This window comes from Pseudochaenichthys georgianus, chromosome 12 (assembly GCF_902827115.2).
Source record: "Pseudochaenichthys georgianus chromosome 12, fPseGeo1.2, whole genome shotgun sequence".
NCBI classification, from domain to species: domain Eukaryota; kingdom Metazoa; phylum Chordata; class Actinopteri; order Perciformes; family Channichthyidae; genus Pseudochaenichthys; species Pseudochaenichthys georgianus.
The window spans coordinates 15,840,439-15,855,320 of NC_047514.1; the positions used below are offsets into that span (position 1 = coordinate 15,840,439).

The 14,882-nt window shown below is 42.4% G+C and overlaps 1 protein-coding gene across 1 annotated transcript in view; it reads right to left on the bottom strand.

Moving 5' to 3' along the window:
• The window catches only part of rgs3a (regulator of G protein signaling 3a), a 167,589-nt gene that overhangs the window by 24,279 nt on the left and 128,428 nt on the right, over positions 1–14,882 (bottom strand). Inside the window, 1 exon segment of the mRNA XM_034095308.1 lies at positions 8,407–9,393. Within this exon segment, the coding sequence (XP_033951199.1) occupies positions 8,407–9,393 (987 nt within the window).

Here is a 14,882-nt window from a genome sequence, read left to right on the forward strand (position 1 = left end):
AGGGCTTTGTTGTACCAGTAACATTATCCAAAGTCTTGTCACTTATTGCCCTTACTGTTTACACTTAGGGCACTAAAGTGGGCAGTAAGCACAGGTCTGCTGAAATGGTTCCAGTGACTAAGGCTGCGGAGCCACGAGGACGAATTCGGTCGTTTGCGTTACTGTTTAGTGTCATATAGACCGTTCGGCCACACGAGGACGACCGAATATGGCACTAAACGACTGAGGAAACGACAACGGGTCCCAAGGTGGATAGAAATGCATACGCCACTCTCTGGGGGGTCAAACAGCTCCGTGTGTGCGCCCTATACGGACATTTTCAGATCACTGATAGTGATTGCGCAATAGCCCCGCCTCTCCCCACCTCTTCTGCTCACCTCCGCTTACCCTGCGCCAGTGCTGAAGTGTTTCGCCACCAACAACAACAACAATGGCGGATCGCAGAGTTGCTATCGTGCTCCGGACGCTATTGACCATGCTACAGTTGTTTGTGCAACATCTACAGCAATAATGATGAGGCAATAGCCCAGCCTCTCCCCACCTCTGCTGCTCACCCCCACGTCAAAGTAAACTGCACCCTGAATTCAGATTATTTATCTTTCTCTCGCGAGTGAAGTCTAATCTGACAGGACGGAGACACGCAGCTCTGCTCACCTGCAGCTCCTCCCTCTGCAGCAAAACACACACTTCAAGTCAGATCATCACCCTTAGCTATTTTAATTACCTCTCAAACTCCCTAAACTAGTTATAAATATGTTTATTTTTACAGTCGGCCGGGTCACTGATTACTGGATGAGCTGCTGCATGAGACAGACACTGGCGCTGTCCGAAGAGAGGGAGGAAAAAGAGAGGCTCCGTGTATTTTATCATTATATTATATAGAGTCGTTATTCATTTGTTTTAAAGCTCAATAAATAACAAAGAAGACCTTTGACCGGCACTTTTATAATTTTGTCCGGAAGATTTCAACTTTAATACACGCTGACTGGCGAAAAACTCTGCCCGGTTCCCTCGGCCCCCACCGCGGAGAATAAACAGAAGGGCAACCATGACAACCATGCTTCCTCGCTGCTTTTGTGGAGGAAGTTACAGCGCCACGTAGAGGCTCCTGCATATGTACTGCAGCTTCTCCAGCGGTTGGAGTTAAACGGAGCGGTCTCGTGTGGGCAGACACTATCCGGATAATTATTGCATGTGGACGGAAGCCGTTTGCGATTGCGTTTGCGTTAATCCTATGCGTTTAGCCGTTTTCGTCCTCGTGGGGCCGCAGCCTAAGTACCATGACACCGGGACATCGCGTCTTACGAAAGAAAGACATCATCAAAGCCCTGAACAGTGTTTTAATTTAAAGGCCACTGAGGAGATGTGATTGCGGCTAATAACTGTTGATGTTCCTTCTCGTTATTGGGTGAGTCATGTTCATTGTCGTCATATTCATTTGATCAGTATGAGCAACTGAGACAAACTGAAACAAAGTCCTTTATCAATGCCATTTCCAGGCTTTGAATTGTAATTATGTTATATTGTTCCATTATTATCATACAAGAGCATGGCCCCTGTTTTACCTGTTTTATCAAATGTCAGCGCTGGTAGCAAGTGTCATGTAATCTGTTACCATGAGGATAGAGTTAAAAGTGAAGTGCCAGAGGCCGCTGTGTTCTGACATTCAGCGTTTGACTTTTGTGTTCAAATTGGAAACAAACAGGAACATTTCTTTCGAATCAAAGGACTCTATTATATTACTCATACTCATTGTATTACAAGAATATCAGATTTAATGGATGGAAACAACTTGTTCCCACACTCCTTCACACATGGTTCACTGCAGAGACTATCCAGGTAGCTCATTACAAAATGTATAATCACAAACAGCCAAAGAATTGCTTGAGCAAGAGCTTAATGCTCGGGGCGGGGATTTGTAGTTGAGTGTAGTACAGAAAAAGAGAGACAGAAAAGAGGTACACAGGCTGAGTTTTTGGTCATATTGTGTCTTCCCTGGTGAATAACAATTGGTGTGAAATCTGATAAGGTCACAAGAAGCAACATTTAGTAAAGATTTTGAATAAAGCTGCCAGTTTTGTTGAAAAAAACCTGACTAACCCATTTGAGCACTTTCAGTTTTCAACCCTTCAATATGATACCTTTTTCTTATTTTAAAAATGATACGGCAGTTTTCCACCCTCCATCTTATGAAAGACTCATTTACACACACATATTTAAAAAATGTTAGGATTATAGTAAAACATCATTAAATGTCATGCTGACTTTTGGCAGGGAAGAAAGAAATGATGTGAAGAATATATTTAATAATAAGAAGTATTTGTATTAGTCAAAGTCACAATCAAATCTCTATCAAGAGACAATTCAAGAGGACTCTGTTATCACATCTTCTCACTGACAATGAATGTTTCTATTTCAAACTGTGCATCTGGTTATCTATGAAGCCAAAATATCTTATGAACTTGTCCTAATCTGACGGAAAACATTATCCCAGAAAGATGTCTATATTTAGTGAACAGGATGCAAACAAAAAACAAACTTGCTAAACCCTTCCCCTGAAAAACAAATGTGCAATAATAGCAACTGTTAAGGCCTATCAAGTTTTGAGTTTGAAACATTTTGCATGGAGCTGATACTCGGTATCTAAAAAGTTGTTTAGCCTTGCTTAACCATAACACAAGATAGCTTCAGGAATGGATTGAACAGTGGATGTATCTGATTTAATGTGAGCAGTGATCTAAAAATCCAACCATATGTGATTTATCCAACCTTGATTTCTAATATGCATCTTAAGAGGGCTTGATTGGAGCAATAAGTATAACATTTAATCACAAAACATTTATACTGTAGATTAATAGCAGGGCTTGCAGGCTCTGTCCTACGGCACACAAATAAAGCACCTCCTACAAGTCAGCTGATGCTAGGTAACTATCCCCAGTTGATCAAATCTGCTGGTAACCACTCACATTCAAGCCAATAAAGTTGACATTGGCAAGAAAGAGAAACCTGTGTTAAATCAAACTGCAAGTAAAATGCATATTTGCCGTGCATGATTTGAAACATTGACAGACATAGAGACAGTAACTAGGGGGGGGGGGGAATTTCATGATATCTATTTGTGTGGGGGTGCTTACGCCTGTGTATGTGTGTGTGTGTGTGTGTGTGTGTGTGTGTGTGTGTGTGTGTGTGTGTGTGTGTGTGTGTGTGTGTGTGTGTGTGTGTGTGTGTGTGTGTGTGTGTGTGTGTGTGTGTGTGTGTGTGTGTGTGTGTGTGTGTGTGTGTGTGTGTGTGTGTGTGTGTGTGTGTGTGTGTGTGTGTGTGTGCCACAACTTCTTCAACAGACAACGCCTTAAGCTGAAAAACATCACATCCAGTTCCTTTGCATTTTTTTTGTCAATAGACACTTGAGTGATTCAGTACTTTGTTGACTGTCCTGGAAGCTCGGTCAGTTCGCTCAGTAAATATTTACATGTTACTCAATTAGATATTGGCTGGACAAATTCAGCCTGGCTGCATCTCACATGGATTTGAACCTTGGAGACCTTTTGTTCCCTAAAGGCCATTCAATGTAAAGTTAAACAGAAAAATAACGATTGATTACCTACAATGCTATCCATTCCATATCCATGTAAAGAATACATGTTGATTCTGACGTACACCTCTGCGGAACATTTGCTTTATGTTTGGACAAACAACACTTGAAGGGACGCTTATTGATCCCTTGTATTTTTGGCAGGTTTCCACGAACCTCTTATGCCATTCATTCAGTAAAAAACATAAACTCTTATTACCTCTGGACTCACGCACTGACCCATGTGAGGGACACACCGCAGATTTCATATCAACAAGTTCTGTGCTCTCCTATACAATAACATTTGAGATAGGACAAGATCACAACAAGCAACATGCACATTAAGGCCTGAGAAATGATGGGAAGTCAGCGCTAATAGTTTACTCTAAAAAGACCACAGAGTGTAGCGGAGGTACTTAAGGATAACAAGTTTACAAATATTTCTCTGCGTGGGCCTGAAATAGCACTTTTTCCTGTAAGTGTTTGTCCTGTTCATCCAGGAAATTTGGAAAAACTGCAGGTACAAACATAGTTTTGTGTACTTTGATCTGTGCTTTGCTTAAAGGAATCTTTGAATCATTAAAGTACATTTAAATAAATAAAATAGCGCACACACATCACTGTACTGGTATTGTCTTTCCAAAGGTTATTGGCTTTCTATTATAGCCTATAGGACAAACTATTATTATAAATAAATAGCACTGTCCTCCAGTGTATGTTTTATGATTGTGGCAATAAATGTATGATCACAGTTTAGTGCCTATGTGTTGTGTACTTTTGTTTTATGTTGCGGACTGCCTCACGAGCCACTACTATTGAGTAGGGAGGCGGGTCGTAACAACGCTGCACTAGGTCAAAAGCCAGAGGAGACTGTGAGGTCCACCGTAGACGGACCACTTTTGGACAAAATGTCCTCTCCATTAAAGGCAGCTCATTGTGGAATAGCCTCCCAACTGAGATACGGGATTGTCCCACTCTCAATAGCTTCAAAGGTCAACTCAAAGAATGGTTGATAAACAAACAGACGTCCAATCACCGCTAAATGCACTTTAACACAGGGGTATCTCCTCTTGCACAGCTCTTGTATCTTCTCTTGCACTTTATATGTCGTAGCTGCTATATTGTCCTGCCATGTGGTAAATACTTGTGCGTGCTGCTCTTGCTCTTTTGCACTTTTTGCATATCATCTATTTGTTTTTGCTATGTGTATAATTGTCATGTTCTTAAATGTTTTATGTGAGGGACTGCGGATGGAAATTAGCTCCAAGCTAAAATCCGGCATATTTAAACTATTTGCATTTTTATATTTTAAGTGTTCATTAATGTGCATTGTCCCTGCTAAATAAACAATTAAATGAAAAAAAATGAAATGAAATATAGCAGCCCAATAATATGTTGTAGTTGTGCAATAGGTTTGTTCTACAGGTTTGTATCAGTGGGAGGATAGATATACTACTACTAATAATAATAATAATAATAGATGGGACGTATGTGTTAAAAGTGCCCTACCATTAAATAAAAAGATGAGCTAATGTCACCTGGAGGTTTTTACAACCTTTTGGATTCATCCTGGGTCCATGGCAACATATCAATTAATGTGTCTGAGTGTGTGTGTACTTGTGTTTGTGTCAACCTCTTAGTTAACCTGTTGTTAAGTATGAATGCATGCTAACCCTTTTTTAAATGGTGTACTATGCAGCCTGTGTATCCTTGACACAGGGCAGGAATGTAAGCCATCACACAACCAAGAGTAAACACATTGTTTCCGCCCAAACGTCTGGAAAGACTGCCAATGATTTATCCAGATTTCAAAAAAACATTAAGGGCCCATAAACAAAATGTTTGGTCTGCTTTAGCCGAAAGCGATGGGTCACATCCACACGTGTCTTTTGCAATAGTGTCTGTGTGGATGCAACAACAGATGGTGTGGTTTCCGGAAAGATTGTAGGGTTTTGGATAGTAAGAGAATATATGTATTGGTCCGATTGGAGGGAATAAGCAGTGGTTTAAGTTGATGAGGTTGTTTACTGCATGCCTCTCATTGTGACAGAAAATAGGATCTTTCCGTATCTGAGGTTCCAATGAGGATACAGACTATAAAACATCCAGCTGAAGCTCTCGTAGCTCCTGATTTCTTTATCTAATGATCATCTCTATATTTGTTGATTTGTTGGTAAATGTCAGTTCAGCTGAGTAAAGAAAGACATGTATCAGCATTGATGACTATAGGTCTTATCACATTTGACTAACTATTCATTTCTTATGTAAACTATGGACTTTTCCTGGTCCATAAGGATAGCGAAGTATTTTTGTGATTTAACGTATTGCAAAACAATCATATGACAGATACAACTAATGTTTGTCATTCCACTGTAAATGACAAAAATGTCTTTCTTTTTAAAAATGTGTCAAGGAATCACTTAAGACTTCATTTTGAAAAGTATCATAGAAGATCCCTTCTGATTTAGCTGGCAAACAGGAATAACAGCATTTATTTTCATCTGTAGCCAAGATAAATCTCTAAGTAAAACAATCTTGATATTTTTCTCGAGCCCTGCTCTCTGTCTGTCTCTGTCTCTCCTTGCATTGGTGAAAGGCCACTAAAGACATCAAGTGAGAAGAAAATCTGCAGAGCGGAAAGAAAGACAGGAGGTGCTTTTAGGACGAGTAAACACGTCTGGCAAGAGAAAATGAGAGACAGCAGAGAGAGAAAAGGAGAGACAGCAGAGAGAGGAAAGGAGAGACAGCAGAGAGAGAAAAGGAGAGACAGCAGAGAGAGAAAAGGAGAGACAGCAGAGAGAGAAAAGGAGAGACAGCAGAGAGAGGAAAGGAGAGACAGCAGAGAGAGAAAAGGAGAGACAGCAGAGAGAGAAAAGGAGAGACAGCAGAGAGAGAAAAGGAGAGACAGCAGAGAGAGGAAAGGAGAGACAGCAGAGAGAGAAAAGGAGAGACATGTATGTATCTGGACATCTGATTAAAATGTATATAAAGCTAATTAAAAGTAGTAAGACTGGATGAAATGTTCACAAATTACTATTACTAATTTTAACAATACCCACCATAGATAATTATAATTAAGCCTTTACTGTTAACACTTTTAATGAAAATGCTTCTTTTCATATTTGACACCATCACAGAGACTATACCTATATGTAGGAACTGATTACAGAACAGATCCATCCACTTTGAAGATTAAATAAAGGTATTATGTTGAGACAAACACACACACACACACACACACACACACACACACACACACACACACACACGCATTCTGCACCTGGAGATGTTACTATGTTTATAAATTAGGGGGGGTTGGCAGATAATTTTAAATAATGGGGGGGGGGGGGGGGGGAAGACTGAAAGGAGCAGTGTGCATGACGCCAATTGGTAGTAAAATTCCCCTTCAATCTGCCAAGACCAATATGCTGCAGCCCTGTCTGCTGCATTCCTCCTCTGCACAGCTCAGCTCACACACACACTGCCATTTAAGGAGACCCAAGGTGCTGACAGACTGAGAAAGGAGAGACAGATAAAACCGGACAGCGCTTCTGATTTTTTACATGACAAAGTGAGCACTTGATCACCTTTGTTATTTGTGTATCATTGAGTCTCTATGGGATATCTGTGAAGCTCTGATGTCACTGTCGCAATACATTATACTGATGTAATAGGTGGACAGTTCAAACTACTAATAACTTTGTTGGACGAAATCTGAGATGTCCTGTCTGCATTCCTGTGTAATCATTCTGGAGAAATTATTAATTACATGACATCATAATAGGTACTGAGATTAGTCAATCATTGTGTATTACTCAGCCTTGGCCGAAGTGAAGTGAGTGAAGATGTGATGCACACTGACAGTGTGTGAGGCAGCTGGGCTAACAGGATGTGATGCATGCTTCCCTCTGTTGGACAACTAGGACAACTACTACTGCATGATCAGTGGCTCACTGCACACACTTCATTTAAAAATAAGAAAACATGCTTTTTTATTGAGTTAATATATTTCATTTTGTATTACAGAATTCTGTACTACAGTCTTTTATAAGTGCTGACAAAAATATATATGTAGTTATACTTCCAAAGTTTAAAAACAAAATGGAGCATTCTTCATAAAAAACAAATGTTAATTTTTCTTTACTTTCAGGTGACATTTCACTGTGTTACATATTATAATGTATGTTCATTTATTTGTATTTAAACATACATTTGTTTGTGCTTTCTCAAAAACAGATAGATGTTAATGTTTCGCACAAAATAAATGTGAGAAATGTGCAATTTGCTTGAAAGCAGGTCAAAATGCTGAATTTATTTGGGGTGACAGTATCTTTGTTTAATTGTGTGTCATGTTTTGTGCTGACTTGTTTGTATAGAGAGTGATAGATCTATATGTAAGATGTGCGTAAAGGTAAGTCTTAGAGTCAGAATGTTGCGTATGTTTGACAGGGTGTTATATACATTCAAATCAGTGTGCTTGTATTTGCAGTTAATATGTTAAGATCTAGTTAAAACATTTTGATGGATATTGCTATCTTGTGACTACAGGAATATCTGTATTAGCTTTGTTTGACCACTTGATGGCACTCTTTTTACAAATACCAGTGAATTGAGACTGAGCTGAGCTGTTCGATCACTCAAGCTGCTGGTACGAAAGTGAGGAGATATTTAACAGACATTTAACAAAGTATGTGAGTTTAGAAAGAAAAACCGAAGCACCAAATCCCATAATCAGTGTGTTTCTTTGTTGTAATGACTGTTTTAATATCTGCGTTTCTTTAACTCTATCCACGCATGCCTCAGTTTATATAATTGTTTGAGTGTGATGAGTTTACCTTCCTCCCAGAGAACAGCATGCACAGCTGATGCACGGAGCCTCCACTCTTGGTCAGCTCCTTCTTCAGGGTTTTGGGTGAGGGGAGTGTCCAGCCGCCCTTGTGGTGCGCCCCCCCGGCCTCCAGGCAGTTGATGGCGTTGTCGGAGGTGAAACAAGGCGTGCGGGGGTCCTGCAGGAGGCTGCCCTCGCTGTGGGTGCGCCTGCGGAGGGAGTTCTGCACGCTGAGCCGCCCCCCCCCATGCTTCTCACAGGTGGCACCCTCCACCATGCTGCGGCGCTTGCTGTCGCTACGCTGCAGGTAGGCATCGTCACTGTCGTCTTCATCGTCCTCTTCCTCGGACTCCTCGTCGTCGTCGTCTTCTTCGTCGTACTCTTCTTCATCGGTGTTGGGTGAGGAGAGGGCGTCGGCGCTGAAGGAGCGGTCGAGGCGCAGCTCGGGGATGACAAATGAGGAGGATGAGGAGGAAGGGGGGGCGTTGGTTTCTAGTGGCTCAGAGGCGTTTTCTTCATCAGTGTTGGACACCACCAGGTTTAGGTTGACCTCCTCTTCATTCCTCTCTCCCTCATCCTCTTCTTCCACTTTCTCTCTGCCCTCACTGCCGACACTCTTTTTGCTGGCCCAATCATCTTCATCTTCCTCCCTACTGCTCTCCAACGTACTCACCTCCCTCCAGATCTCCATCTCGTTGCCCTCCATGCTCCTCCAGTCCTCACCCTCGGTGGATGGAGGTGGTGTGGGAGGCACCTTGTGTCTATCCCCAGACCCCATGAGTCCCCCAAGAGGCATGTAGACCTCATCCAGAGGGGTGAGAGGCTCTGAGGTGTGAGGGCTGCCCAGGGTTGGGGGCTCTGAGGGACTGGAGGGGTACAGGCTGCTTTCCTCACCCTCTGAGCTGCGGGGGGGCATGTGCAGGCACACACCACCGTGATCTCCTCCGACTCCGCCCAGCTCACAGGAAGGGGCATCATCCTTAGGCTCCAACATCTAGAAAGAGAAAAAAACAGAGGGGGGGAAATGTTAATCCAAGCTGTTTTAAAATTGGTTTAACTCAAAGCATGACTGAGATATACCATGAGCAAAATGCACTCATCCCAAATAATAGCAGACATTGAATTTAGTTTTCGTAAAGCCAGGATCAAACTAGATGACAGAGTATGTTTTTCTGTTGAGAACGTCACGTTGTCAGATTCAACAGGAGGTGCTGGAATATCTACAACCATGGCATCACGTAGATTCAAGACTCAAGATGTTCTTGTCATATGCACATAAGCTACAGTGTAGGAATGGCAATGAAATTCTTCTGACCCGCTCTCCTCCAACAATGCAACATATACAAAAATGCAAATAAAAAAGTGGAAGACGTCTATATAAATAGAATATGATATGTGCAAGAACAGAATATGAAATTAAATAATGTACATTAAGACAACATTAAATACGGTTTATTGCGGTGATAACTATTTATATAAATAAGTAGATGACAAACAGATGAATGTTTATCGGGGCACTTAACAGAGCTCAGGTGTTTAGTCTTATTGCCTGTGGGATAAAGGCTGTAGCAGATTTGTATGGTGCCAAACTAGGAAAAAACAGTATGAGGACTTTAAACGCTGGTCTTTCCATCATTTTTCTATGTAGGAAAAAAACAAAATGTTTCCTCTAAATGCTGTCAGACAACATTGTGATATCAGTGCCAGTGAGTTGACATTGTGATGTGGGCTTCCTGTTGTTTTCCTGCTACTGTGCCACACTGGAGCTCGCTCCACTGATTCACTCAGACTGACTGGTTCTGTGCCTTTGGGGACATTGGACACAAAAACAAGGCAAACCTCTCGCAGAAATGGATGATATTACTGCTACAAAATATTAGCCGCCCATCTGTTCACTCATCTATCTTCTCTAAAATGTTTCCATCATTTAAACATACTGTGATTTTCCTTATAACCAAAATTACCACACACTCACAAGAACTCCACACCCTTGCTCACTTTCAAGGGGCAACCACAATATTCTGCAATATATTCGTCTTCACCCTCTGCCTTGAGCAATCTCTTTTACATCCTTCCCAAAATCGGCTGATATGAAATGCTGCTTTAACCTACTGCAGCCCACAGAGCTCTCAGTGGGAGGATCATCAAATATTCGAACCCACACAATAGATCACAAAGTTGCCGAATATTTAAAGCTGAATAAAGAAAATGTTTTTAAAGTTATGCACACAACTTTGTTCTGTTGTTTCTCCAAACAAAATTCATCATAACTCACAAACAGTAGTTACAGAGTAAAACTGCCTCATCAGTTTGGAGTTTTTTCTCATTACGAACAAAAGTCACATTTAACAAGATCACAGATTTTGGCAAAAGCATCATTTTGACAAAGAAGCTAATAAACAAATCAATGTCCTAATCCACATGCTGTAGCTATTCAACATATTATGGTTGTGCTCCAGTAAACATGGCTTAAAGAACATGGAGTCACAAACTAATACTTTCATAGGACATGATTCAAAACATCAGGAACGACATACGTGAACATAAATATAGTCCATGACCATGACAATTAACAGGATGTAACGGAGTGGATTTGTGAAATAACAAATCTTCAGCTCAGGCCATAAAATCAATTCTACCATCTATAAATCTGAAGCAGGACTTGTGAAGAGCCTCATTGTGCTGGTCCATTTCACCCATGATGGCGAGCTGCAGTCACATGAGGCTCTGCTCTAAATGGAGATAATACTGCCTCCTCAGAGACAGCTCCCAAGATATTTCACAAGCTGTTTGTCTACTTTTGCAGCTCAAATGAGTCTCCCCAGACACTGTTGCCCTGGTTGTACTCTTCTTTAAACTTATCATCTGTACTCAAGAACTCTGAAAATAGCTTTTGGCAAATTAGATAAAGAGGATCAACTCAGAAAACCATACTAAAGTTAGTGTCCGGAATTGTAGCGTATACTCTGCATCATTTATAAAAGAATGAATGTTAAGAACACAAATGAGTCTTTGTCACTTTTGTTTCTAGTGTAGGGCCTGAACTAGAAACATAAGTAACGTATGTCTTTATTTGTATATTGAATGCTGTGAATTATATATAAATATATTAAAATAATGTAAGCATCATTTCAATACGTTGGTCTTGATAAAGGACACAAAGGTCTGAGATTGAGGTCGCTGCTGCAAAAATATTGACGTCATATGTGTGTAATGTCTGTGGAAAACCTCAAGGCTTTGACTCTTCGAAACTGAATCACTGTATAAAGATTATATATAAACCAATGTTCTAGCTCTGACTGCAGCCTGAATTAATGGCTGACTTACTTAAACTGTATAACACATAACATCTGATCAGCTCCACAACAGTCACGGCCTAATTATGTATAACACATTAGGAAAGGTCTGGCATGCTATAAAGCATTGTGTCAATGGATGTTTAGCTCTGCTAGGCTATCTTGTGTAAACATGGAGGCCAAGCTCTTGATTTTTCCTTCAATCTACATTTGAATACAAACCTATGGTTAAAAAAAGTGATGGGTATTTCGGGTATTGTCCTTAAGAAAATAAATTAGGGTAAAATGGTTGTGTTCTGGATTGGAACACCAGGGGATCCATGGGGATGTCTGAACGACCTTGCTGTTTCTGCAACCCTGCCCTACGCAACGTAAAATGGATAAAAACATGGATGAAGAATTCAAACACGTATACTTCTACAAATGTGAAGACCCCAAAGAGCAGTACTGAAAAAACTGGTCCTTGGTCGCACCTTGACAACCGCTGCTCTTTTATTTTATCAGACCTTTTGCTTGTGTGTTGGTTTGGCTGGTGTCGGTTTTATTGAACATTTTTCCAATGAGGCCACTGTGATGCACTTTGAGACGAGAGTTGTGACTCAGGGATATAAATATAAACTTCACTTGATTTTCATGGATATATACAGCTGCCATAAGGTGGTCCAGACATCTCATGTTCCCTTCTAACTCCCTCTTAACCTCACTGTGATCCTGTCTAAATGGTTCAGTTACAAATAAAACACTAGGGCATCTTACTGTTGTACTCGGCATATTAGGTGTATTTGTAGAATAAAATGCAGTTTCATAAAATAACCCATGCAGAAAGTGGAAGTAAAGCCTTTGCTGTTATCACTTTCTGCACCTATTGTTCTTTCTTTGTCCAAGTCAAAAAAGGTCAGAGAAATTAGAATTATTGATTGTTTTATGGAGCTATTAACATTTGGAGACACCCTGTGATAAGCATGTCTTTTTCCATCCATTACATATTAGGTTTAGACAAAGTTGTTGTCTTTCTTTTTCTTGACTTCTCTGAACCCAATTTCCTTCCCTGTCTTACATACATAAATCCATGAATGTTGGAGATATGGCTTGAGACACAATGGAGCCACCTGTCCTGTCACATACACTTGTTCCTTCTTACACTCTCTGCAGTTGACATGAGTACGGAAACTATAGGTTACTTACGTAACCCCAGTCTCAGAGTAACATGAAGTGAGATGTCTTACTATGGGATGCGCCTCATCGCGGATCAAACAGAAGCATCAATCTCATTACGCCAATCCTGATTGGCTGGTGATCTTGACGTCAGCGTCAGGGGAAATCACCCCCTATAAGTAGCTTGCGCCACAACGCATGCGTTATTCAAAATAAGCACCTCTTCTCGCTTCACCATAGCAAGGAGGGCCGTCTGGTGAGACATCTCACTTCATGTTACTCTGAGGACTGGGGTTACGTAAGTAACCTATAGTTCTCATTCATAACACTCCGTTCGATGTCTCACTATGGGATATTGTAGCTCCCGTATTGCCAGACGAGCTTATCTCGAAAATCACCGATCAACCAGAATTTAACAGGTAGAGTCCCGACTCAACAAGGTGCCCAGCACTGCTCGGGCCACGCTTGGAGCGGAGACGTCTAGCCTGTAAAAGCGGACAAAAGTGAGCGGCGAGGACTAGCTCGCCGCTGCACAGATGTCTTGGATGGAAACACCCTTGAACAAAGCCCAGGATGTAGCCAGGCCCCGAGTCGAGTGAGCCCGCAGACCCGAAGGTGCTTGCAAATTCTGACTCGTATAGGCCAAAGCAATTGCCTCCACAATCCAGTGGGAGAGCCGTTGCTTAGTAACAGGCTTGTCCTTGTGAGGGTTAGCCCAGGACACGAAGAGTTGGTCATTAAAACGAAGCTCCTTTGATCTGTCCATATATGTGCGTAAAGCACGGACTGGACACAATAGATCCTGCTGCTGCTCCCCGGAGGAAACCAGCGGCGGAGGAAATGCCTCAATGTCAATTGGGGTACACGAACCAACCACCTTTGGTGTAAAGGCAGGGTTGGGCTTCAACAACACTCTCGTTTGCCCTGGGGTGAACTGAGTGCATGAGGGATGTACAGACAGTGCATGAATATCGCTGACCCGCTTGGCAGATGCCAGGGCCAGCAACAGCACTGTCTTGAGTGACAGATGTTTCATGTCAGCTCCTTCCAGGGGTTCAAATGGGGTCATTCTGAGCCCATTTAAAACCACTGCCAGGTCCCATAAGGGCACCAGCGACCTGGAGACAGGGAGGAGCCTGCGAGCTCCCTTCATAAAACGGCAGACCAAAGGATGTTGGCTAGCCGTCTTTCCCTCAAAGCCCACATGGCATGCAGCAATAGCAGCCAGGTACACCTTGATCATGGAGAAAGCTCTGTGTTTATCGATCAAGTCCTGTAGAGATGATAAAATCACCCCGACAGGACATTGAAAAGAGATGTGTCCTTCTTGAAGGCACCACTCCTCAAACACCCTCCACTTACAGTCGTAAAGAGACCTGGTGGAGGAAGCTCTCGCACTCTGAATAGTGTTTATCACCTTCTGAGGGAGTCCCACTGTATTCAGATTGTACCACTCACGGGTCAGGCCCATAGTGCCCCGTGCTCTGGGCGTGGGTGAAGGATCGCCCCCCCCCCCCCGCCTGAGACAATCTGTCCCTGCGTGGTGGGGGCTGCCATGGCTGCCCGCACAACAGCTGATATATCTCCGCCAGCCCGTACGTTGCGGGCTAGGGTGGAAACATCAGAGTAAGTGTGTGGCGTTGCTCCTTCACTCTGGCCAGAGTTGGGGGTAACAGAGCCAGGGGTGGGAACGCGTACAGAGGACCCGGAGGTCAATCGTGTACGAGTGTGTCCCCGCCTAACAGTGCGTTTAAATCGTGCATTAAAGAGAACAGCTGTCATTGAGCATTTTTTCTTTGTGCGAACAGATTTAACGCGGCTCCGCCGTAACGCACCCACAGCGGACTCACAATCCTTGGATGTGGAGTCCAGTCTGCATAGAGTGGTGCACCTCTGGACAGTAGTTCTGTCCCGAGGTGCATCACTCCCGGTACCTGTGTCGCTCTCAGAGAGAGGAGACGTCTGCCGCTCCAAGGGATCAGTTTGTGTGCCAGTGTGTGTGACTGGAGACAACGCAACCTCCCTTCGCGGT